Below are 25415 nucleotides of genomic sequence, written 5' to 3'. Positions count from 1 at the left end.
GCCCACTTGGGCCTTCTAGGATGTTCCTTCAGAAGGCGGTTGCTTCTGGAGGAAGCAACCTGGCTCGCCTAGGCGAGCTGGGTGGCAAGCTCCTCCCCTATTTTCCTATAAATAGGGGGAGGAGTGAAGGAGAAAGGGGTTCAGCCCTCCTGTTATTTTGGGATCACTTAAAATTAGTGAGAAAAATTATTTCCGTGAAGAAAATCCAAGCCGAGGCGCTTCCGTAATGTTTTCGTAACGTTTTCGTGGGTAATTTCGCGAAGATTTTCAACCGTTCTTCGTCGTTCGTTCTTCGTCGTTCTTTGGTCTTCAACTGGTAAGTTCCTGAAATCGAACTTTTCAATTCATTCTATGTACCCTTGGTGGTCCCCATTTGTTCCGCATGCTTTTATTTTCATTTCATTTACTTTCCGTACCCCCTTTTGATGTGCTTTAGTCATTTACTTAAGTCATTTTCTTGCCTAATCAAAAAATAAAATAAATTTGCACCGATCATTTGAATTGTAATATCTGTTAATTTCTGTTAAAATGAAATCCGACCGTTCGGTCATGTCGTAACCACGTTGGAAACCAAAAATAGGTAAAATAATAATATAACAATCAAAAAGTCTCTTTTAGTAAAATAAAGCAAAAAAAATCAATCGTAAGAGGTGCTAATACCTTCCTCAAACGTAAATACAACTCCCGAATCTGGAATATTCTTCATGACCGGTTTCCTTCGGTTTTTCTGACGTTTTCCACAAATAAACGTTGGTGGCGACTCCGCGCATTTTCCTCTCGTGGAAGACGCACCCGTGAGCCTCGCCTCGCTCGCCCGCGAAAGGGTAGGTTGCGACAGTTGGCGACTCCACTGGGGACTGTTTTGTGAGTTAGGCCTATCATAGGAAAGTGTGGAATTATGAAACTTTGTGTGTGCGTTTTCTGTTGAACTGTGTAAAAATAATAAATGCTGTCTTTTTTCATTTTTTACACTGCATTCTAAGCACCCACGGGTTTGAGTAAAAAGGGGGCCCTATACCCGGGTTCATGGAAATCTAAGGAGTGGAGGTGAATCTATGGTCATGCTAGGTCTCCGACTTGCTTGATAATAGTGAAGCCTCCTCTAGAGCTTTATCTCTTTATAATGTGTTGTCGCTGGTATTCCATACTGCCGTAATATTATTATCTTGAGTGATGATACCTCTAGAAAACAGCCATGTGAGATGTGGATCGTTGGGAGTAGTTATTAGAAACCCCTAGATATTATCCTGTAGGTCCCCAAATAGGGGCATGGAGCAAGCACGCTCTGTGCCGTTTGTTCTCATACATTCTTCTGTGAATAGCACATAAATTATAGTTTTGCTGTATAGCTAGTGATATCTTATCTCTTTAGAGTAACGCGTCACCTTTTTAATGCATACGTTGGGGCACCGCAATGCCTAGAACGTAGTATTAAAAAAGACGGATCTTTTTCGCTCTCGTATATGTAAATTACCACTTGTTTTTCTTTTCGTTTCATGCATGTGCATTGCATCATTCATGTCAGAGCCTTGATTCACCCATTTTTAGGTGAATGATGAGGACAAATCAAATCGGAAAAAGATTCTATCAAGTCAAAATTAAGGGCCTAGATGTCACCAGCCTTAAGGAGTTGGGACGGTTGATGGGACCCCTCCAGAGGCAAGCCTTCCGCAAGGCGTACGAAAAGATTTTAGATTTAACCATAGTGGAGGTATTCACGGAAGCCGTTGTATCCCTCACCCAATACTATGACCAGCCATTGAGATGCTTCACGTTTGGGGACTTCCAAATAGTACCGACTATTGAAGAATTTGAGGAGATTCTAGGATGTCGTCTTAGGGGAAGAAAACCATATCTTTTCTCCGGCTTTCTTCCCTCCTTGAGCAAGATCGCAACTGTGGTTGGGGATTCGGCGAGAGGGTTGGATCGTATAAAGCAAACTAGAAACGGCGTAGTGGGCCTATCACGGAAATACTTGGAAGGCAAGGCAAGGGATATGGCGAATCAAGAGGAGTGGGTCCCGTTTGCGGATATACTAGCTTTGCTAATCTTTGGGGTTGTCCTCTTTCCAAACGTGGACAGTTTGTTGGACCTAGCCACGATTGATGCTTTCCTTGCATATCACCATGGCAAGGAGAGCCCGGTGGTAGCTATCTTGGCAGACTTATTTGATACATTTGATCGAAGGTGCGAGAAGAACAGCGCACAGATTGTCTGCTGCTTACCCGCCCTTTGTGTGTGGTTGGTTTCGCACCTATTCCAACAAGACGCAAGGCACCCGTGTCTGCTCCAAAGCTATCGCTCATGCGTCGAAAAGGGAAGAGTAGATTGGGATCAATACTTGGCTGGGATAGGGGGTAGAACAATCAACTGGTTTCCTCGATGGAAGGAAGGAAAGGAGGGAGTTCTCTTCTCATGTGGGGACTACCCAAACATTCCGTTGATAGGGACGAGGGGTTGTATTAACTACAATCCCGCACTTGCTATAAGATAGTTAGGGTACCCCATGAGGGGAGCACCGACGGAAGAGAGCCTCTCTCCTTTCCTTGTGAGAGATTTCGGTGCGCAAAGTTTCAAGATTGTACAAAGAGTCCGCAAGGCGTGGGAAAGCCCGTTAAGGAAAGATAAAGAACTTAGGGGCATCCGTAATGGCATCATCGGTGGTTATCATGAATGGCTGAGAGTTCATACATGAGGGTTAGATTGGCTCTCCAAGTTCAAAGTTATCAACGAGGAGAACTTCGAAGCTCCGGAAGAGGATGAAGAAGTCCAAGCTCTAAAAACAGAGCTAGGAAAGGCAAGACTCGCCAAAGCAAAGGCCATGGCCGAAGTGTGTTCAGCCCCAGAGGAAATTCACGGGCTAATCAATTACTGTCAACACATGGTGGATTTGATGGCCCATATAATTAGAAACCATTAGGATCTGTTGTAACACCTTTGTAAAATCTTGGCTAGATAAAGGCTTTTGTTCCCTTTTATAAAAAAGAGAAGTTTTAAAACTCATCACGTTGTCTAAAAAGGCCTTGATGTGGATCTAAGTGCTCTGATCATTCATTAGCATATTCATGTTTTGGTGGCATGTTCACCACTGTCTGTTTCTTTAGGGAACTCACCATAACTAAAAAAGTGCAAAGGCACCCCTATAACACCCGATCCAAAAGTAAGATGGATAATGAAGAGGGAGTGCAAGAATAGATGAAGGCCGACTGTCGGCCTTAAAAGATTAGATGGCTTCTATCATGAAAGCCATGCTAAAAATTCAAAAATCAATAGAAGACAATGCTACGGTAGCCGCTTCCAATACAGCTAGGGAAGCGGAACCGGTGCTACAGCCTGCAATAAACATGGGCCGAGACAGAAACGCGACAGTTTTTAATCGGAGGTATAGTCCTCAAGCCTACCCTTACGGTTTGCCTCCAGACTTCACCCCCCGTACCGCTCTGGACGATTTGAGCCAAGCCCCTACCTTTGAGGGGCAACTCCCTCCTCATACCGACTATCCTTTGCGGGAAGATGATGAAGGAGATGCCCATCTAGGCCCTCTACTTCCCCTCAAGGAACTGGCCCCCCATGAGTTGCCCCAACCAAACATAGTCTGCCACGTCCCGTCTCCATCCACACCCGTTAAGGAACTCGTTCCCATTGCAAAAGACAAGGGAAAGATTGATCTACTTGAAGAGAGGTTGAGAGCAGTGGAAGGCCTCGACAACTATCCGTTCTCGAATTTAGCGGATCTATGTCTGGTACCTGACATCATCATTCCTCCCAAGTTTAAAGTACCAGATTTTGATAAATACAAAGGGACGACGTGTCCAAAGAGTCATCTTTGGATGTATTGCCGAAGGATGGGGGCATATTCTATGGATGAAAAGCTGTTAATGCACTTCTTTCAAGACAGCTTAGCCAGAGCAGCAGTAGCGTGGTACACCAATCTGGAAGCTTCTCAGATCCGGTCATGGAAAGACTTGGCAACTGCCTTCATTAGGTAGTACCAATACAACACGGATATGGCTCTTGATCGGAACCAACTTCAGAGCATGAGCAAACGGGAACATGAGTCCATTAAGGAATATGCTCAAAGGTGGAGAGACCTAGCAGCCCAAGTCATCCCACCTATGACTGAGAGGGAAATGATCACGATTATGGTAGATACGTTGCCTACGTTCTACTACGAGAAGCTGATAGGATATATGCCGGCCAGCTTTGCGGACCTCGTCTTCGTCGGAGATAGACTCGAGTCCGGACTGAGGAAAGACAAGTTTGAATATGCCTCCAACGCTGCCCCCAAAAACAATAGAAGAGCCCCAGTGGTGGGCACACGGATTCATCTACCAATCGTTGCAGGCAGCATGCATGGTCTCTCATGGTGGAGACAAAAGCGACGAATGTCTGTTTCATCTTGAGGAATCACACGACATGGAAACCTGCCCCGCGGTGGAAGAGCTACTTCAACGGCTCATGGACTGGGGGCAGCTCGAAGTGTCCGAGGGAGATAGGGAAGAACCACAGATTTGCATGCAGTCAGCAAAAAAGAAGATTCCCCCGACCCCCAAAGCCCTAGTAATATGTTTCACTAGGAATGTGACCAGCTCCAGGTCCGAATACCCCCCGACAGTGCCTAAGCCAATGCCATTTTCCTATCAAAGCAATAAGGTCGTCCCATGGAAATATACCCCTCCCGCTTTTGGAGAAGGAGCTGCAACCAAGGTTGACTCCTTGTCAGCCAAAGTGACCAACATTACCGGCCTTAGTGGCGTAACCCGCAGTGGCCGGGTGTTCGCCCCCCCTCACTCGGTGGAATTGCCCTTCAAGGGGAAAGCACCCATGATCCAAGAGCCCGCAGACGCGGCCACCCCCTCAAAAGAAGTGGATCCCCGGGTAGTAAAGGAAGTTGAAAAGAAAGAAGGTATTCAAGGAAAGGCGGTGACCTTGGAAAAGGCTCATGAGTTCCTTCGTCTCATCCAACAAAGTGAGTTTAAAGTAGTTGAGCAACTGAATAAAACTCCGGCAAGGATCTCTTTGCTCGAACTGCTCATAAGCTCCGAGCCTCATCGTGCACTATTGGTAAAGGTCCTCAACGAAGCCCACGTAGCACACGACATCTCGGTCGAAGGTTTTGAAGGCATTGTTAATCATATAACTACCAATAACTATATCGCGTTCGCAGAAGAAGAGATTCCAGTTGAGGGGAGAGGGCACAACAAAGCTCTACATGTGTCTGTCAAATGCATGGACCATGTCGTCGCTAAGGTACTCATCGACAATGGTTCAAGTATAAATGTGATACCAAAGACCACCTTGGAGAAAACTTCCTTTTAATGCATCACGTCTAAAACCGAGTTCGATGGTAGTAATAGCCTTTGATGGTAGTTGGTGGGAGGTGATGGGGGAAATTGACATCCCCATTCAGATAGGCCCCCACACTTGCAATGTGGTTTTCCAAGTGATGGACATAAATCCCGCTTACAGCTGCCTTTTGGGGAGGCCCTGGATTCACGCGCTAGGAGTGGTCCCTTCGATGCTTCATCAGAAATTGAAATTTGCGGTTGGTGGACTCTTGGTGATAGTGTCAGACGAAGAGGATATGTTGGTAAGCTACCCCTCCTCAGCGCCATATGTGGAAGCCGCAGAGGAATCATTGGAAACAGCTTTCCAATCCTTCGAGGTGGTGAGTTGTGCCAATGTGGAAACAAGTCCATTGCTACCTTGTCTCTCTAATGCGGCCCTGATGGTGGCGCGGGTAATGCTTAGGCACGGCTATGAGCCCGGAATGGGTCTGGGCAAGGACAGCCACGGGAATGCCAATGTGGTTGACATTAGGGGTAACCCGTACAAATATGGGTTGGGGTATGAACCCGGGAAACCTGGAAGAAGGAATGCACCATCAAGACTCCGGGCAGATAGGGTCGGGCCCGGTCATGTTAGCTAGTGTTTCACAAGTGTCGGGATAATGTTCGAGGAAGAGGTGGCAGCAATAGGAGAGGAGACTCCATAAGATCCGCCAAGTTTCGTGCGACCGTGCCATCCCAATTCCCAAGTGGGGAACTGGCGCGTGATGAGCCAGTCAGAACTCTACCGCTGATTCAATATGTGAGGATCGATTCTTTGAGGATCCTAACAACGAGGGTTTGATAATCGATTTTGACCGAGAAGTAAGTCAGACGATAAACGAAGGAGAGGAAGAGGACGTTCTTTCACCAGAGTTGGAGAGATTGATCGCTCAGGAAGAACACTAAATGAAGCCTCACCAAGAGGAAACCGAACTGATAGACTTAGACACCGGAGAGGGAAAGAAAGAAGTGAAAGTAGGAACCGGTATGACCGCACCTATCCGCCAAGGTTTGGTAACCCTTCTTGAAGAATATCAAGACATCTTCGCATGGTCGTACCAAGACATGCTAGGTCTTGACCTCGACATTGTGTAGCATAAGTTGCCATTGAATCCTGGGTCTTCCCCGGTTAAGCAAAAACTACGAAGGATGAAACCCGAAATGTCAATGAAAATTAAAGAAGAAGTGAGAAGGCAGTTTGATGCGGGTTTCTTGGTTGTAGCTCGATACTCAGAGTGGGTAGCCAACATTGTCCTGGTCCCAAAAAAGGATGGCAAAGTGCGAATGTGCGTAGACTATCAGGATTTAAACCGAGCCAGTCCTAAAGACAATTTTCCCTTACCACACATCGATATATTGGTAGATAATACATCCAAGTTTTCCCTTTCCTCATTTATGGATGGTTTCTCAGGGTATAATCAGATAAAAATGGCACCCGAAGATGTGGAGAAGACCGCTTTTGTCACCCTATGGGGAACATTCTGCTACAAAGTGATGGCCTTTGGGCTGAAAAATGCTGGGGCAACCTATCAGCATGCCATGGTAGCTTTGTTCCACGACATGATGCATAAAGAGATAGAAGTCTATGTAGATGACATGATTGCCAAATCTCGGACCGAGGAAGAACACCTCGTCAATCTGCGCAAGCTGTTTGGAAGGCTGCGAAAATACCAACTGAAACTAAACCCCTCCAAGTGCACCTTCGGGGTAAAGTCGGGAAAGTTGTTGGGTTTTATCGTGAGCCAGAAAGGGATAGAGATAGATCCCGAGAAAGTGAAGGCCATTCTTGAAATGCCAGAGCCACGCACGGAGAAGCAGGTTCGGGGTTTCCTAGGCAGGTTGAATTACATTGCGAGGTTCATCTCGCAACTCACCCCTACCTGCGAACCCATCTTCAAGCTATTGCGTAAAAACCAGGCGGTCCTGTGGAATAGCGACTGCCAAGAGGCCTTTGAAAAAATAAAACAGAGCCTCGCGAATCCCCCGGTGCTCATGCCACCTGTAACAGGAAGACCTCTTTTCTTGTACATGACTGTGTTAGACGAGTCTATGTGGTGTGTGTTGGGCCAGCACGATGACTCTGGGAAAAAGGAACAAGCCATTTACTATTTAAGCAATAAGTTTACCGCCTGTGAGATGAATTACTCAATGTTGGAGAGGGCGTGCTGCGCCTTGGTATGGGCGTCACATCGTCTTAGGCAATATATGCTCAGTCATACCACTTGGCTTATTTCCAAAATGGATCTCGTGAAATACATCTTTGAGAAACCGGCCCTCACGGGACGAATCGCTAGGTGGCAGGTACTACTGTCTAAATTCGATATTGTGTACGTCACCCAAAAGGCGATAAAGGGAAGCGCCTTGGCAGATTACTTGGCCCAGCAACCCCTCCAAGATTATCGGCTGATGCACCCTGAGTTCCTGGATGAAGACATCATGGCCCTATTCGAAGAGAAGCGGACGCACGAGGATATAGACAAATGGATTGTTTGTTTCGATGGGGCATCTAATGCTTTGGGCCATGGAGTAGGGGCAGTCCTTGTATCCCCAGATGACCAATGTATTCCTTTCACGGCCAGGCTAGGTTTCGATTGTACCAACAATATGGCCGAATATGAAGCGTGCGCCCTTGGGATTCAAGCTGCCATTGATTTTGATGTAAAGCTACTCAAAGTGTACAGAGACTCAGCTTTGGTAATACGTCAGTTGAGAGGAGAATGGGAAACTAGGGATCAAAAATTGATGCCCTATCAAACTTATATCTTGAAATTAGCGGAGTCCTTTAACGACATTTCTTTCCACCACATACCTCGGGAAGAGAACCAAATGGTCGACGCATTGGCTACCTTGGCATCCATGTTTCAACTCGCCCCTCACGGAGATATGCCGTACATTGAATTCAGATCTCGGGGCAAGCCGACACATTGTTATGCGATAGAGGAAGAGCGAGATGGGAAACCGTGGTATTTCAACATCAAACAGTATGTCGAGAACAAGGAATATCCACTAGGGATTTCCGACAATGACAAAAGAATGTTAAGGAGATTGGCTACTGGTTTCTTTGTGAGTGGTTCCATCCTGTACAAGCGAAACCATGACATGACCTTCCTGCGATGCGTGGATGCCAAAGAGGCGAACTACATGGTTGAGGAAGTCCATGGGGGTTCATTTGGGACACATGCCAATGGGCATGCTATGGCCAGGAAGATCCTTAGAGCAGGCTATTACTGGCTCACTATGGAAAGTGATTGCTGCACCCATGTAAGGAAATGCCGCAAATGTCAGGCGTACGCAGACAATATCAATGTTCCGCCGCATCCTCTGAATGTCATGTCCGCCCCTTGGCCTTTTTCCATGTGGGGGATAGATGTCATAGGGGCCATCGAACCCAAAGCTTCGAACGGTCATCGCTTCATTCTCGTGGCGATAGATTATTTCACCAAATGGGTCGAAGCGGCTTCTTATACCAATGTCACGAGGAGTGTGGTGGTCAGATTCATAAAGAGGGAATTGATTTGTCGATACGGACTCCCTAGGAAAATCATTATAGACAATGGCACCAATCTAAATAACAAAATGATGCAGGAAATGTGCGAGGATTTCAAAATCCAGCATCATAACTCCACCCCCTATCGGCCAAAGATGAACGGGGTTGTGGAGGCTGCAAATAAAAATATTAAGAAGATTATTCAGAAGATGACGGTGTCATACAAAGATTGGCATGAGATGTTTCCTTTTGCCCTGCATGGATATCGATCCTCGGTACGAACTTCTACTGGGGCAACACCGTATTCCTTGGTTTATGGGATGGAAGCGGTACTCCCATTTGAGGTAGAGGTCCCTTCCCAGAAGATACTAACGGAATCAAGCTTAGAAGAATCAGAGTGGGCTCAAACACGCTACGACCAACTCAACCTTATTGAAGGTAAGCGTTTGACGGCCATGAGCCATGGGCGCCTGCATCAACAAAGGATAAAGAACGCATTCGACAAGAAGGTACGCTCGCGCAAGTTCAATGAGGGGGACCTTGTCCTGAAAAAGATATCCCACACTGTTAAAGATAATCGAGGGAAGTGGGCCCCGAATTACGAAGGGCCTTTCGTTGTGAAAAGGGCTTTTTCTGGAGGGGCTCTGGTGCTCACCAACATGGATGGCGAGGAGCTACCCTCGCCCGTGAACTCCGATGTTGTTAAGCGATATTACGCTTAAAATCTGGGGCAATGGAGGAAACCGCTGCATGTTCTTCTTATTTTTTGTGTGTTCTTTTTGGTTTCCTCCAGGGATTCCTGTCCGATGTAATTTTCTCGTCACAGTTCTTTAAAAGAAGAGAACATGGGTTTGAGGCTTTAGTCCTCACTTTGGTTTTAAACCATGTGCAGTTTGTGATATCCTGAGCCCTTTCGCTCAGTCCATGGGGTGCCCCAAGCGCTTAATTAAAACTGAACCTAACTAGCTTTCACTAAGAAGATTATTGCATTTGAAAACACTCATGCATACGCATACGCATGCATATTTTGTGATAACCATGGCAGAATAATTTTGGGCAACGATCAAAGATCGAGACAAAGCTAAAGGCAGAAACCAATCAAGGTAAAACGGTAACGCAACCACAGTTTTCCGCGCAAAGTCGTTTCATACTTTCAGGTACTTAGGGACGGACGCAAGTAGAGGCTAGGGTCACGGCCGATGGATCGCCGTCCCTTGCCCAGCCGAAGAAAGAGAAAAAAGAGAAAGTGGGTGTTTGATCTTTGAACACGAAATTGAGGCATTTAGAGGTGTTTTTTTTGAAAGAAAATCGTGGAACAAATCCCCTTATCTAGATTCTCCTCTGAATTCTGAGCGTTTTGATATATAGTGGGCCTCAAACAGACAATCGTAGCAAAAGTTATGAGCATTTGAATTTTAGTTGTCATATCTGTTATCTTATCTGTTATCCTATCTGTTATCTTATCTGTTATCCAAATTAAATCTAATTTGTTATCCCAAATCTGATCTATTATCCAAATCAAATCAAATCAAAAAAAAATTATCCAAATCAGATTTGTTATCCAAATCTAATCTGTTATCCAAATCAAATCCAATCTGCTATCCAAATCAAGTCCAAGTTGTTATCCCAAATCAAATCTGTTACTCTGATAATTCTATTGTCTTTCCTTTTATTTTATATTACCTTGTGTGTCTAATTCGGTCTATCCAGGAACTTAAGAGGGAGTGAGTGGTAAAAGGCAAGAGTGAAAACATCACACAAAAGCCTATATTGAGAGCATCAAACACGAGTGAACTACCATTAAAGAGAGAAACACGTGAGTAGAGTGTGGTGAGGTCCTGAATTTTTTTTAATTTACTGCAAAATTCTTTGTTCCTTAATCATGGCAAGAGCTGGTGACAATGGTGGTGTATATCATCAACTGGATGAATCTCAACGCTTATTTCTGGACGCGTGGACTACACAAATGCAACGTTTGTTGACCAAATCTTCCTTGTTTACTCTTAAACCTCTATCCCCTAGAGAAGTGTGTGATGACCAAATCAGAATGAGAGAAAAGAGAGAACAAGAGAAAGAAAATAGTGAGGCTCCACAAAGGAATATGAAAAAGAAGAGTGATACACCCGAGGAAAAGAGTGATACACATAAGAGAGAGAGTGATACACATGAGAGAAAATTTAATTATTTTGCAGAGGCGAGTGAAGTGAGGAAAGTGTTACCTGCTCATGAACCACTCAATCTACAGTATTGCAAAGACAGTAAAATTTCTACTGATAATTCTAATGAGTTTACTATTTCTATTTCTCCTAGTGTTCAACCATTATTGCAGGAATTTAAAAATGTCTTTCCTAAGGAGATTCCTCATGGACTACCACCTTCAAGAGGCATAGAACATCAAGTTGATCTCCTCCCCGGAGCTTCATTGCCTAACAGGCCAACTTACAAAAGCAATCCCCAAGAGACTCAACGTAAGGATGCACATGCCAAAGTTCAGTATGTGAAAAGATTGTATGACCAAGTGAAGGTGCAAATTGCAAAGAAGAATGAAAGCTATGCCAAGCAAGTCAACAAGAAAAGGAAGGAAGTGGTACTTGAATCCGGTGATGATCCTAGACATTTGAGGACAAATGTTTTCCAAGAAGGAGGGAATGATGAGAATCATGAAACTGGCCAAATACAGGCTAAAGGCCCAAGTGGAGAAGAACGAAGGCCCAAGTGGAGAAGGACAAAGCCCCCGAGTGGAGAAGGATGAAGGCCCAAGTGGAGAAGGATGAAGGCCCAGAGGCAGAGACACTATCAAGACTATTAATTGTTGCTGAAGGCCCAAGTTAAATATATTTTTTAGTTATAATTTTTATTTATTGTAATTTTGGCCCAAACTATTTAGAAGGCCCATGTCTATTTTTATCTTTTAGTTCAGATACACTATAAGTATTGGTTTTTGTTTTGAATAAAAAAAACTTTTGGCATTTTCATAAAATTGGGTGAGAGTTTCTCTCTGGGTTCCTTGTTGAACCAATATCAGACTTATCAAGGTAATCCTTGTGGCGTCTAACCTGACTTATCTTCCTTCACCGGAAGTGGCGTCTACCCAGACTTATCTTCCTTTACCGGAAGTGGCGTCTACCCCGACTTATCTTCCTTCACCGGAAGTGGCGTCTACCCTGACTTATCTTCCTTAACCGGAAGTGGCGTCTACCCTGACTTATCTTCCTTCACCGGAAGTGGCGTCATCCAAATCTTCGTAGCCTGTATCAAACGATCCGCTCCTACTCAGGTTCACATCACCAGCTTTGGACAAACGGAAAGCATTGCTGCAAGGCGACCCAATATCCTTTAAATTCCTAGTAATTATTACTATTATGTCTTTAAGTAAATATTGGACGCCTAGTATACCCTGAGGGGGTTCGAGTAAGCGAACGCTGACCCTTAGAAGCCTTACTTATTTGCTCCCAAAAAAAAATAAAAAAAATGCAGGTTAGCTCGCCTGGGCGAGCAACCCCTGCACGAAATGGGTTTAAATGGGGGAAGGGGGAAGGTTTTTGCACCAAAAACTCTTCCCCCCCCCCCCCCTCATTCAAAAAGAAAGCTATGGGAATCACCAATTTTTGCAGCCCCTAGGTCACCATTTTTCGCGTTTTTTATTCCATTTTGCTCTATTATTCATCTCCAACAAGTAAGTACCTCATTCTTGGGCTCTCTAGCTTTCCATTGATGTATTTTGGTGCTCTAAGTTGCATGTATTTGCTCAAAACGTGAGGGATTTATCCTTGAATTATTGCTGGTTTTTGTTGAATTGAGGGTTTGTAGGTGGTGGCCTTAGGCCTAGGTTGCATTCTGGAGTAATGGGGCATGCCACATTGCCCCCATTCCTTTGATTCTCATGCTTAAACATGCGCCCACCAAGTGCTCGGTGAAATGCCTCAATGACATTTGGGTTTGGTTTTATGAACTTTGGATTGTAGGGCTGTATTGTGTGTATAGGGACAACATGTAGAGTTTGAAATATGTGTCTAAATTAAGGACCTAGGCCTAGGAACCCAAGCTTTTATTTTCGATACAAGAAAGCATAAAAAATGAGGGCGTTGTGATAGGGATTTCCCTTTAGGCCAGCGGCTGATTTTTAGGCTCATAATGTTTGCCTAGTTTGTGTAAGGATGTTATGTACATAGGATAAGTAGCTAGAGACAAGACCCTTCAAACAAACGTGATATATGTTGAATAGGTAGTCAAGCGCTCTATAGACATACGCACATTTGAATGTGGCACAAGAATGCTTTCTAATATGAATATATATAGCATGAAAATGCCTTGTAAAATATGAATATACATAGCATGAAATGCCTTGCAAAATATGAATATATATAGCATGAAGTGCCTTACAAAGGGTTTGAATAGGTAGTGTAAAAAATGCCTTTCGAAATATGTGTATTTGTGAGTAGGGAGCAAAAGAAGCCTTCCAAGAAATGTATATATATAGGATGTAGCATGAAAAGGTTTGTCAAAAAATATGTACATGGATGTGTGTCGTAAAATGCCTCTCACCAAATTTTTATGTGTGCAAATGCATGTTTCATAAAATAGCACGGCCCCAATATGATTATTTTATAAAGTGCATGTTGACACTCGGGCCATATGAAGTGTTGTTTGGCTCTTGTTTGAAATGATTGGTATATTTCTTGTAAACTAACTTTCCAAATGTTGTCCTCGCAGGAAATGGCTCCGAGGAAGCTTTCCGCAAAGAGATCTAGGAGGGATGCCGCGGCTGAAGGAACCAGTGCCGCTCTCGAGTTTGACAATCATCGTTTCAGGAGCGCCGAGCACCAGCAGCGTTTCGAGGCCATCAAAGGGTGGTCGTTCCACAGGGAGAGACGCGTTCAGCTCAAGGACGATGAGTACACAGATTTTCAGGAAGAGATAGCTCGCCGGCGTTGGACGTCGCTGGTCACTCCCATGGCTAAGTTTGACCCAGATATAGTCCTAGAGTTTTACGCAAATGCTTGGCCCACGGAGGAGGGCGTACGGGACATGCGGTCAGGGGTAAGGGGCCAATGGATTCCTTTTGATGCAGACGCCCTCAGCCAGTTCCTGGGTGACCCGCTAGTGTTAGAGGAAGGCCAGGAGTGCGAGTTTAGTCAGAGAAGGAACCAGGCCGATGGATTTGACGAGGAGGCCATTTCCCAGCTGTTATGCATACCGGGTCAGGATTTTTCCCGGACCGCTGCCGGGAGGCGGGTGCGGATCATGCGCACCAGCATGACCACCTTGACCCAGATGTGGATGACGTTGCTGCTCAGCAATGTCCTGCCCAGTGATCATAACTCCGACCTTCCTCTGCCAAAGTGTCAGCTGGTGTATGCCATCTTGACACGGATGAGTGTCCATGTGGCTCAGTTGATTGCTGACGCTATTTATTTATTTGCAGGTATGCCACCTACCAGGCCGCAGACACACCGCCACCACCTCATCAGGCTGATCCAGCTGGGTCATTTGGCACGAAGCGGTATTTACAGCACTTGGTTCGCCAGCAGGCGGCCAACCACAGGGGGCAGGTGCAGATACATGAGTGTCTCTACCAACTCAGCCTCAGTCAGCAGAGCCAAGGTTTCACTCCTTTTGCGTGCCCTACACCAGATCAGTTTAGGACTGAGGTCGCATGGCTCGGAGATTGGCCTGAGGCCCAGGTAGGGGAGGCGCCTGCAGAGGCTCCCGGCGATGCAGAGGAGGCCCGCATGGATGAGGAGATGACAGATTTACTCGATTTCTTGGGAGGGAGTGGAGCCACATGACCAGGGGATCCCTAGATTCATATTCTCTTTTATGTTTCCTCTTTTATCTGTTACATATTATTTTATTTTTATAACTTGAGGGACTAATGTTTGTTTTGTTTTTTTTATTGTCTTTTATTTTGTGCATACATTTTGTTTGGACTGTTGCGTTTGTGCTTACTTTGTTATTATCGATAATGTTTGTTCCGGAACCTTGTAGAGTTTTCCTTTATGAACGTCGTCCTAAAATAAAACGAACAAAAATCATGATAATACCAAGAATAGAAAAAGAAAGAGGCGTTGTGAACAAATGTCGTATCTATATATAAAGAAAAGAAAAGAGTTTTTGTATGTAAAAAGTGTATGGAAAGATTTTGTGTGTGTGTATAAATAATGTGTGAAAAGAAATTCTTGTGTGTGAGCAATGAGTGTATATAAAGAAATTTTTGTATAAACCACGAGTGTATGTTGAAAAAGGAAAAAGAAATCTTTGAACAGGAATAGAGTTTTTATAGACCATGTTGATATAAAGAGAAAGAGTTTTTAATGCGCGTGTGTACAAAAAAAGTTTGTCGTGTATAGGAATGTAGGTGTACAAAGAAAAAGCTTTTCTCATAGATAGCAATGGATGTATAGTTTTTGCAAACATAAAAAATGAAGCAAAAAGGAAAGAGAAAGAAAGACCTCGAAGGTCGGCATGTTATGGTCATAGGAAGAATAAATCATTCGTAGAGAGCAAACATATCTTTTGGAAACAAGAAACTGACACTAAGAGTTTATTTTCCAAAATAACCGAGATAAGAATGGATGGATTCGTTGAACCAATGAAAGAACATAATTTGGAAACGTTGGGTCTACTTGTGTAAATCCCAAGCCTTAGTATCACAATGCCATAAACTGGATGCTTGAGTACCCACCTAGCTGTAGCCATGACTAATTTTGCACGTTGTTTCCAAATCATCATTGTTACATGTGCCTCGTGGAAATAATATGGAAATTCAACCCGAGACCGACACCTTGACACATGAATTTGTTTTGCCCCAAATATCAAAATCGGGCTCGCACAATGAAAAGACCATGTTGAGACACAACCTTAAGCTACTTTGAACCTTGTCCCATGAAAAGAATCCTCATCCTTTCCCCCGAAGAAAAGGACAGCAAAATCTCCTCAAGGGAGAGCGAATAACGAATGTTAAAACCCGAATTCCCAATCCAAGATCGGAAAGGAAGAAATGAAAAGAAAGAAAAGAAAAGGAAAAGAAGGATTCCCGATCGAAGATCGGAAGAAAGTAAAAAGGAAAAGATAGAAGGAAAAACAGAATAATTCCCGATCAATACAGGAAACCAGGAAAGAGAACAGAAGATCTTCTGACCAGATAAATTTTCGGCAAGGTAAATGACTGCCGGCAAAGGAAAACCCATTTTTGAAGTAGTTCTTCCTTTGGGATTGCCATTCAAAGTTGCTCTCGACTGGCGATATCCCGCCCCACATAAACAAAGAGGAAAAGACTGAAACACCCAGCTTCCTCTCCAAAAACACTACCCTTGAGAAAATCCTATTGATTCGTGATCGTGCGTGTGATCTTTTGGTTCGATAGGAAATCATGTGCAAAATAAAGTCATGGTGCAGCTATGGTTTGGAATTAGGGTAAAACACTTACCTGTGTGAGTTTTTATACACTATGAGTGATTTTATTCCCAGTTTCAGTTTGACTCGACGTTTCCCCTGAATGTTCATTTAAAAGCTAAATGTTGACATCCTGTCCTTCATTTTCGGTAACAAGGAAAATTACTTTTGGCATGAGTATATTGTTTCTCTAAAATATGGTGCTCTCGTGAATGATTTATTTTTCCTTGCTAAAGTATGTTCGCCTTTTAGGTGAAAGAACCTGGTGGACCATTCGGTCCTGCCAACAAATCTTATCCGGAGCCCCATGAATTGATTGTCATTCATGCATCCTCCACCATCAAGTCCGGAGCCCCACGAATTGATTGCCTAGCGCTGTCCGTGCGTCCTCCACCATCAAGTATGGAGCCCCATAAATTGATTGTCATTCATGCATCCTCCACCATCGAGTCCGGAGTCCCACGAATTGATTGCCTAGCGTTGTTCGTGCATCCTCCACCAACGAATCTTATCCGGAGCCCCATGAATTGATTGTCATTCATGCATCCTCCACCATCGAGTCTGGAGCCCCACGAATTGATTGCCTAGCGCTGTTCGTGCGTCCTCCACCATCAAGTCCAGAGCCCCATGAATTGATTGTCATTCATGCATCCTCCACAATCGAGTCTGGAGCCCCACGAATTGATTTCCTAGCGCTGTTCGTGCATCCTCCACCAACGAATCTTATCCGGAGCCCTATGAATTGATTGTCATTCATGCATCCTCCACCATCGAGTCCGGAGCCCCACGAATTGATTGCCTAGCGCTGTTCGTGCGTCCTCCACCATCAAGTCCGGAGCCCCATGAATTGATTTCCATTCATGCATCCTCCACCATCAAGTCCGAAGCCCCACGAATTGATTGCCTAGCGCTGTTCGTGCATCCTCCACCAACGAATCTTATCCGGAGCCCCATGAATTGATTGTCGTTCATGCATCCTCCACCATCGAGTCTGGAGCCCTACGAATTGATTGCCTATCGCTGTTTGTGTATCCTCCACCATCCTATTCGGAGCCCCATGAATTAATTGCCTAGCGTTGTTCATGCATCCTCCGTTATCAAGCACGGAGCCTCCGGTGACGGCAAAATATGGTTTTTTGTTATTTTCCCCCGATCGGTTCCTTCACCAAATATGTGTATACGTATATATTATGTTATTGGTGTTTTTTGTTTGTGTTTATTTTGTGTTGTGCAGAGAAAGAAGAAGGAGAGACGGGAGTCGTCATAGATTAATTATGGAAAGGGCTAAGACGGACGAAATCAGTGCTTTATCTTTGCTTTCCTCTTATCTCCGATAAAAGGTAAGTAAAGAGGGGCAACTGTCATACCCTAATTTCGTCCGAGGACCATTGTTTGGTGGCGTGCAACTTTCGTTTGACCACTTCGAGGTACTTTGCACCCATTGTTGCACAATACGTGAAGTTCCGTAACATGCCGGAAATCAAAAGGATGCATTGTTACACAATCCATGAAATTCCGTAACATTCCGAAAGCCAAAAAAGGGGTGATTGCGTGATCCATAAGGTTCAATAACATTACGGAAAGAAAACAAGTATCGTTACGAAATTCGTAAAGTTTCGTAATGTAACGGAAAAAGAATCACCAAAAAAGAGCAAGGGGGGTGTATTTAGTAAAAAGGGGGTGCAAATGTGAAGAGTCACATTCTTTCACTAAAAAGCTTTGTGTAATCGATTACACTGATTTGGTAATCGATTACCAGTGATAGTTTCTGAACAAATCAAAAGATGTAACTCTTCAAATAGTTTTTGACTTTTTCAAATTGGTTTTAAGGTTTTCTATAAGTCATAACTCTTCTAATGGTTCTCTTGACCAGACATGAAGAGTCTATAAAAGAAAAGGCTTTGTTTTGCATTTCAATGATCTTGAACAACCTTTACAATACAATCCTTTACAACCTTTGAATCTCTTTGAACTTCTTCTTCTTCTTCTTCCATTTGTCAAAAGCTTTCCAAAGTTTTCTGGTTTTTCCAAACCTTGAAAACTTGTGCTATTCATCTTTTTCATTCCCTTCTCCCTTTGCCAAAAAGAATTTGCCAAGGACTAACCGCCTGAATTCTTTTTGTGTCTCTCTTCTCCCTTTTCCAAAAGAACAAAGGACTAACCGCCTGAATTCTTTTGTGTCTCCCTTCTCCCTTGTCAAAGAATTCAAAACGACACAGTCTGAGAATTCTTTTGATTCTTCCCTTTCCCATATACAAAAGATTTCAAAGGACTAACCGCCTGAGAATTCTTTTGTATCCCCATTCACAAAGTTTCAAAGGTTTAACCGCCTGAGATCTTTGTCTTAACACATTAAAGGGTACATCCTTTGTGGTACAAGTAGAGGGTACATTTACTTGGGTTTAACTGAGAACAAGAGAGGGTACATCTCTTGTGGATCAGTTCTAGTGGAGGGTACATCCACTAGGTTGTTCAAAGAGAACAAGGGAGGGCACATCCCTTGTGGATCTTTGCTTGTAAAGGAATTTTACAAGGTTGAAAAGAAATCTCAAGGACCACAGGTTGCTTGGGGACTGGATTTAGGCACGGGTTGTTGTCGAACCAATATAAAAACACTTGTGTGTTTGTCTCCTTCTTCCCTACTCTTTTAATTTCCGCTGTGAACTTTAATTCTTGCTTTTACTTTTGGTTAAGTTTCTTTTCTATTCTTCATTCACTTAACAACATAGTAAAAGCCTTAGAAGAGTAAATTTTTAATTAGTAAAAGTTTAGGAATAATTAATTCAACCCCCCCTTCTTAATTATTCTGAGGCCACTCGATCCAACATTGAAAAGTAAAAGAGACATTGAAGTCTCGACAGAAGACTCTGATAGTCTTTGAAACAAAAGACTCTGATGGTCTTTGAAAGGTAAAAGGTGGAAGACATTGATAGTCTTCGCAAGACAACAAACTTTGATAGTCTTGGAAAAGTAAAGAATATTGTGATAGTCTCGAAACAAAAGACACTGATAGTCTTGGAAATGTAAAGAAGACTATGATAGTCTTGATGAAAGACATTAAAGTCTTTGAAATGTAAAGAAGGCAGATGACCATGATTGTCTTTGCATGACAACAGACTTTGATAGTCTTGAAAATGTAAAGAAGACTGTGATAGTCTTGACAAAAGACATTGAAGTCTTTGAAATGTAAAGGGGCAGATGACCTCGATCATCTCTGTGAGCCAACAGACTTGGTCCTCTCGAAGGCAAAAGACTCTGACAGTCTTTGAAAGGTAAAAGGCAGATGTTGTTGATAGTCTCTGCATGACAAAAGACTCTGATAGTCCTTGAAAAGTAAAGGAGCAGATGACCTTGATTGTCTTCGCAAGACAAAAGACTCTAATAGTCTTTGAAAAGTAAAGGGCATATGACCTTGATTGTCTCTGCATGACAAAAGACTCTGATAGTCTTTAAAAAGTAAAAGGCAGATGACCTTGATTGTCTCTGCATGACAAAAGACTCTGATAGTCTTTAAAAAGTAAAGGGCATATGACCTTGATTGTCTCTGCATGACAAAAGACTCTGATAGTCTTTAAAAAGTAAAGGGCAGATGACCTTGATTGTCTCTGCAACAAAAGACTCTAATAGTCTTTGACAATCTTTTCACTAAAACGCAAACACGCTTAGTAAAAAAAAAACCTCCAAACCGATCAAAACAACATATATTTTTCAAGAAAAACAATGTGACTACTGGTGGATGAAAGCATGCAAATAGAATTTCTCATAACCAAAAATGAGATTTAGATGTTAGCATTTTGTTTCTAAAAGAGCATTAGAAGAAACACTGGGTCCAACCAAATAGAGAAAAATCGCTCAAGGTGTATAAACTCTCACACAGGCAAGTGTTTCATCCTAATTCCAGACCATAGACATGTCATAGATTGACTTTGCAAGTCATTTCCCATCAAATCAAAGATAATATGCACAATCATCATGGATCAATAGGGCTTCATGAGGTGAGATTTTGGTAGGGAATTTGGCTTTGGATGTTTTGGCCTTTCCCTTTCTGTTTCCTTTTCTTTTTGGTTCGGCGTGGAACAAGAGAGGACACAAAGATTCGGTTTGTAACTGAAACAGGTGATTGCTTTACACCCCCAGGGTCCAACCAAGTACTTTTCTTTTATATTCTTCTCTTTTGGCAATTCTGCACGTTGTTCAGATATTGTCTAGTCCAAAGAAGCCCCTTTTCTTCTTTTCTATTTTCCTTTCTTTAATCTTCGATTGATTGATTTTTTTTTCTTTTTCTTTTCTTTCTTTTCTTTTTCTTAATGCACATCTCTAACACACATTGGTGCGTGCGCTATTTTATGATATATATATATATATATATTTGAAAGGTATTTTATGCTACCTATATGCAAGGTGCCCACCATGACGTAGCAAGTTCAATTGCTAGTATAAAAATCCAAACAAACATGCTCTCATATTCATGTAATCCATGCATTTTTGCATCCAAGAAAAAACTTAGATTCCTAGGCCTAAGTCACGCTCTTGGCATTTTGTTCTAACATCTTAAACTGCCCACACACCCAAAATGGTAACCATACATGCACAAATTCATTCCATAATTCAAACTTCACAATATCACATGCAAAGGCCATTGAGGAATTTCAAGATAGGCCTATGGCAATCCCCTATAGCCCCCAAACCAAGCAAACAAAGCATGGATTCACACATAATTTGTTCCACGGAATTTGCAAAAAATAAGAAACTAGAGCACTAAAAATACCGCCATGGAAAGCAAAAACTTGAAGGGAGGTGATACTTACTTGTAGGGATGAACGAAAATGCAAACAACGAAAGCATAAATGTAGAATGGGGGACTTGGGGGCTGTTGGATTCGTGATTCCCGTAAGCCTTAGTGTTCTTGGAGTTTTAGGGAAGAAATGGCTTCACCCCCTCCCCTTTTAAAAACCAATGTCAGACGTGCTCGCCCAAGCGAGCTAACCCTCTTTTTTTTTATGCAAAAATTTTGATTATTCCTTGTCATGTTTATATTTTTTTTTAAAACTCCTATGGTTGCAAATAAACTAGGCGAATTCCAATATAATTCAAGAAAACAAATAAATAAATAAAAGCAGTAATTTTAAAGAGCAGGATTAGAGATACTAGGCTGCCTCCTAGGAGTGCTTCTTTAACGTCTTGAGCCGGACGCGAGATGATGATTGATTGATCATGGACCTAGCACCTGCTTGTACTTGCCCCTAAGCTTTGAACAAATGAAATTGCATCATGCAGCAAATGTGAAACAACACCACAAAATACCTATATTACCTTTCACTCACCCTTGCCTCAATTTTGGTGTGGTATTGACCATCACTCAAAATGACTCTTTATTCATCCTCCGATTCGCAGGATGACAAGATGCAAATGCATGCATGCTTATGATTGGGATGTTTAACTGCAACAATTAAACAGGTGTTATTGTGTTCAATTTTACTTAAATGCTTACGACACCCCATTAATTGAGCCAAAAGGCTCTGGATTCAACAGGTAAGATCGGGAGTGTATGTTCTTAAGAAGTAAAAGACACAACACAGGAAGTTTAAGATGCAAATCATTAATCCAATATTTATTAATATTGCGATAATGGTTTACAAAGGATTTTAAGACTTTGGAGATTCCAATGAGTCCTTGGAGAACAACCATGTATTGAACCTTCTAGCTGCCCCAGGCTTTATGCATAATATTGTTTGACGATATTGGAATTCACGGGCAAAGGCAACTCTTCATCGTCCATGCTGGCAAGCAACAACGCCCCTCCTGAAAACGCCTTTTTCACAGCAAAAGGTCCTTTATAATTTGGAGCCCACTTCCCCATGTGGTCCTTTTGAGCTTGGGATACTTTCTTCAAGATGAGATCCCCTTCGTTGAACTTGCATGGGCGTACCTTCTTGTTGAAAGCATTCTTCACTCGGCTTTGATACAATGGTCCGTGGTTCATGGAGGCCAATCTCTTACCTTCTGTAAGATTCAACTAATTAAAGCGAGTTTGGGCTCATTCTAATTCCTCCAACCCCGACTCGGCTAGAATCCTTAACGAAGGAACCTCTACTTCAAATGGAAGCACAACCTCTATTCCATACACCAAAGAGAACGGGGTTGCCCCAGTTGATGTGCGTATCGAGGTTCAATAACCATGTAGTGCAAAAGGGAGCATCTTGTGCCAATCCTTGTATGACACGATCATCTTCTGAACTATTTTCTTGATGTTCTTATTAGCAGCCTCAACTGCCCCATTCATCTTGGGCCTGCAAGGCATAGAATTATGGTGTTGGATCTTGAAATCCTCACACATTTCCTTCATCATTTTATTGTTCAGATTGGTGGCATTATCAGTGATAATCTTCCTAGGCAAACCATACCAGCAAATTATCTTTTTCTTGATGAACCTAACCACCACACTCCTAGTCACACTGGCGTATGAAGCCGCTTCAACCCATTTGGTGAAGTAATCAATGGCGACCAAAATGAAGCGATGTCCATTTGAAGCTTTGGGCTCAATAGCTCCAATCACGTCTATTCCCCACATAGAGAACGACCAAGGTGCTGCCAAGACGTTCAAAGGTGCGGGCGAAGCATTGACATTATCGGCGAAGGCTTGGCACTTATGGCACTTCCTCACATGGATACAACAATCGTTTTCCATAGTGAGCCAGTACTACCCTGCCCTCAGGATCTTCTAGGCCATGGCATGTCTGTTGGCATATGTTCCAAAGGATCCCTCATGCACTTCCACTAGCATTTACTCAGCCTCCCTGACATCCACACATCGGAGCAAATCCATATCATGGTTCATCTTGTACAGGATATTCCCACTCAGGAAGAAGCCGGTTGCCAACCTTTGCAACGTTCTCTTGTCATTGTCAGAAGCCTCCCATGGGTATTCCTTGTCTTCAATATATCGCTTGATATCGAAGTACCAAGGTTTACCATCTTGCTCCTCTTCTATCAAGCAACAATGTGCAGGCTTGCCGTGACATTTGAATTCGATGTACGGCAAATCCCCATGCGGGGTCAATTGGAACATGGACACCAGAGTGGCAAGGGCATTAGCCATCTGATTCTCCTCTCTAGGGATGTGGTGAAAGGATACATCATTGAAGTATTCTATCAGTTTTTCGATGTAGGCCTGGTAGGGTATCAACTTATGATCCTTGGTCTCCCATTCTCCCCTCAATTGGTGGATTACCAAGGCTGAGTCCCTATATACCTTGAGCAACTTGACCTTGAAGTCAATTGCCACTTGGATCCCAAGGGTGCACACCTCATACTCAACCATGTTGTTCGTGCAGTCAAAGCCTAATCTAGCCGTGAAGGGTATACATTGATCATTAGGGGTAACCAATACCGCCCCAACTCCATGGCCTAGTGTGTTTGACACGCCGTCGAACCAGACAATCCATTTTTCCATATCCTCATCCTCCACCTCCTCCTCGAACAAGGTCATGATGTCCTCATCCGGGAATTCTGGATGCATAGGCTGGTAGTCGTTGATGGGTTGTTGAGCCAGGTAATCTACCAAGGCGCTTCCCTTTATCGCCTTTTGAATGACATAAACAATGTCGAATTATGATAGTAGAACCTGCCACCGAGCGATCCGTCCGGTGAGAGCAGGTTTTTCAAATATGTACTTGACTAGGTCCATCTTGGACACCAACCAAGTGATGTAGCTCATCATGTACTGCTTTAGACAATGGGCTGCCCACACCAGGGCACAACATGTCCTTTCGAGCAAAGAGTAGTTCATTTCACATGCCATGAACTTCTTGCTTAAGTAATAGATAGCTTGTTCCCTCTTTCTGGACTTGTCATGCTTCCCCAACATACACCCCATCGACTCATCCAACACGGTCATATATAAGATAAGGGCTCTTCCGGGTACCAGTGGCACAAGCACAGGAGGATTCATGAGGCATCACTTGATCCTTCTGAATGCTGCTTGGCAGTTGTCATCCCATTGGATAGACCGGTTCTTACGTAAAAGCTTGAAGAAAGGCTCACAAGTGGAAATCAACTGGAATATGAACCTTGCTATGTAGTTCAGACATCCTAGGAAGCCTCAGACCTGCTTTTTGGTGTGTGGCTCAGGCATTTCGAGGATGGCCTTCACCTTGTCTGGGTCCACCTCTATCCCTTTCTGGCTTACGATAAAACCGAGCAACTTTCCCAACTTGCCCCGAAAGTGCAATTCGCGGGATTCAACCGTAATCGATACTTACACAGCCTCTCGAACAACTTCCGTAAGTTGATAAGGTGTTCTTCCTCGGTTTTGGACTTGGCAATCATATCATCCACGTAGACCTCAATTTCTTTGTGCATCATGTCATGGAATAATGCTACCATAGCTTGTTGGTAAGTTGCCCCAGCGTTCTTAAGCCCAAAGGACATCACTTTGTAGCAAAACATTCCCCACAGGGTGACGAATGTCGTCTTCTCCATGTCCTCTAGTGCCATCTTTATTTGGTTGTAGCCCGAGAAACCGTCCATGAAAGAAAACAAGGCAAAATTGTCCTTGTTATCCACGAGGATATCGATGTGCGGTAGAGGAAAGTTATCCTTTGGACTGGCTCGGTTTAGATCCCGATAGTCCACGCACATTTGCACCTTCCCGTCCTTCTTAAGGACTGGCACAATGGTTGCAACCCATTCCGGGTATCGAGCCACAGCCAAGAAGCCAACGTTAAATTGTTTTTTCACCTCTTCTTTTATCTTCAAGGACATCTCGGGCTTCATCCTCCACAGCTTTTGCTTGATCGGGGAACACTCGGGATTCAGAGGTAACCTGTGTTGCACGATGTCGGGACTCACAGCTTTTCCTATGACCATAACATGCTGACCTTTGAGGTCTTTCTTTCTTTTCATTTTTGTTTCATTTTTTTTATGTTTGCAAAAACTATACATCCATCGCTATCTACGAGAAAAGCTTTTCTTTGTACACCTACATTCCTATACACGACAAACTTTTTCTGTATACACACGCATTAAAAACTCTTTCTCTTTATATCAACACGGTCTATATAAAAACTCTATTCCTGTTTAAAGATTTCTTTTTCGTTTTTCAACATACACTCGTGGTTTGTACAAAAATTTCTTTATATACCCTCATTGTTCACACACAAGAATTTCTTTTCACACATTATTTACACACACAAAATCTTTCC

General features: G+C 43.3%; 1 protein-coding gene across 1 annotated transcript; it reads right to left on the bottom strand.

Moving 5' to 3' along the window:
* Positions 1 to 22996: 22996 nt before the first annotated feature.
* LOC114381532 lies at positions 22997 to 23665 on the bottom strand. Its single transcript, XM_028340806.1, has one exon. It carries the CDS (start codon positions 23663 to 23665, stop codon positions 22997 to 22999), a length of 669 nt encoding a protein of 222 aa, XP_028196607.1.
* Positions 23666 to 25415: the final 1750 nt, after the last annotated feature.

The sequence above is a fragment of the Glycine soja genome, chromosome 13 (assembly GCF_004193775.1).
Source record: "Glycine soja cultivar W05 chromosome 13, ASM419377v2, whole genome shotgun sequence".
NCBI classification, from domain to species: Eukaryota; Viridiplantae; Streptophyta; class Magnoliopsida; order Fabales; family Fabaceae; genus Glycine; species Glycine soja.
This window is presented reverse-complemented; position numbering and strand designations above follow the sequence as displayed.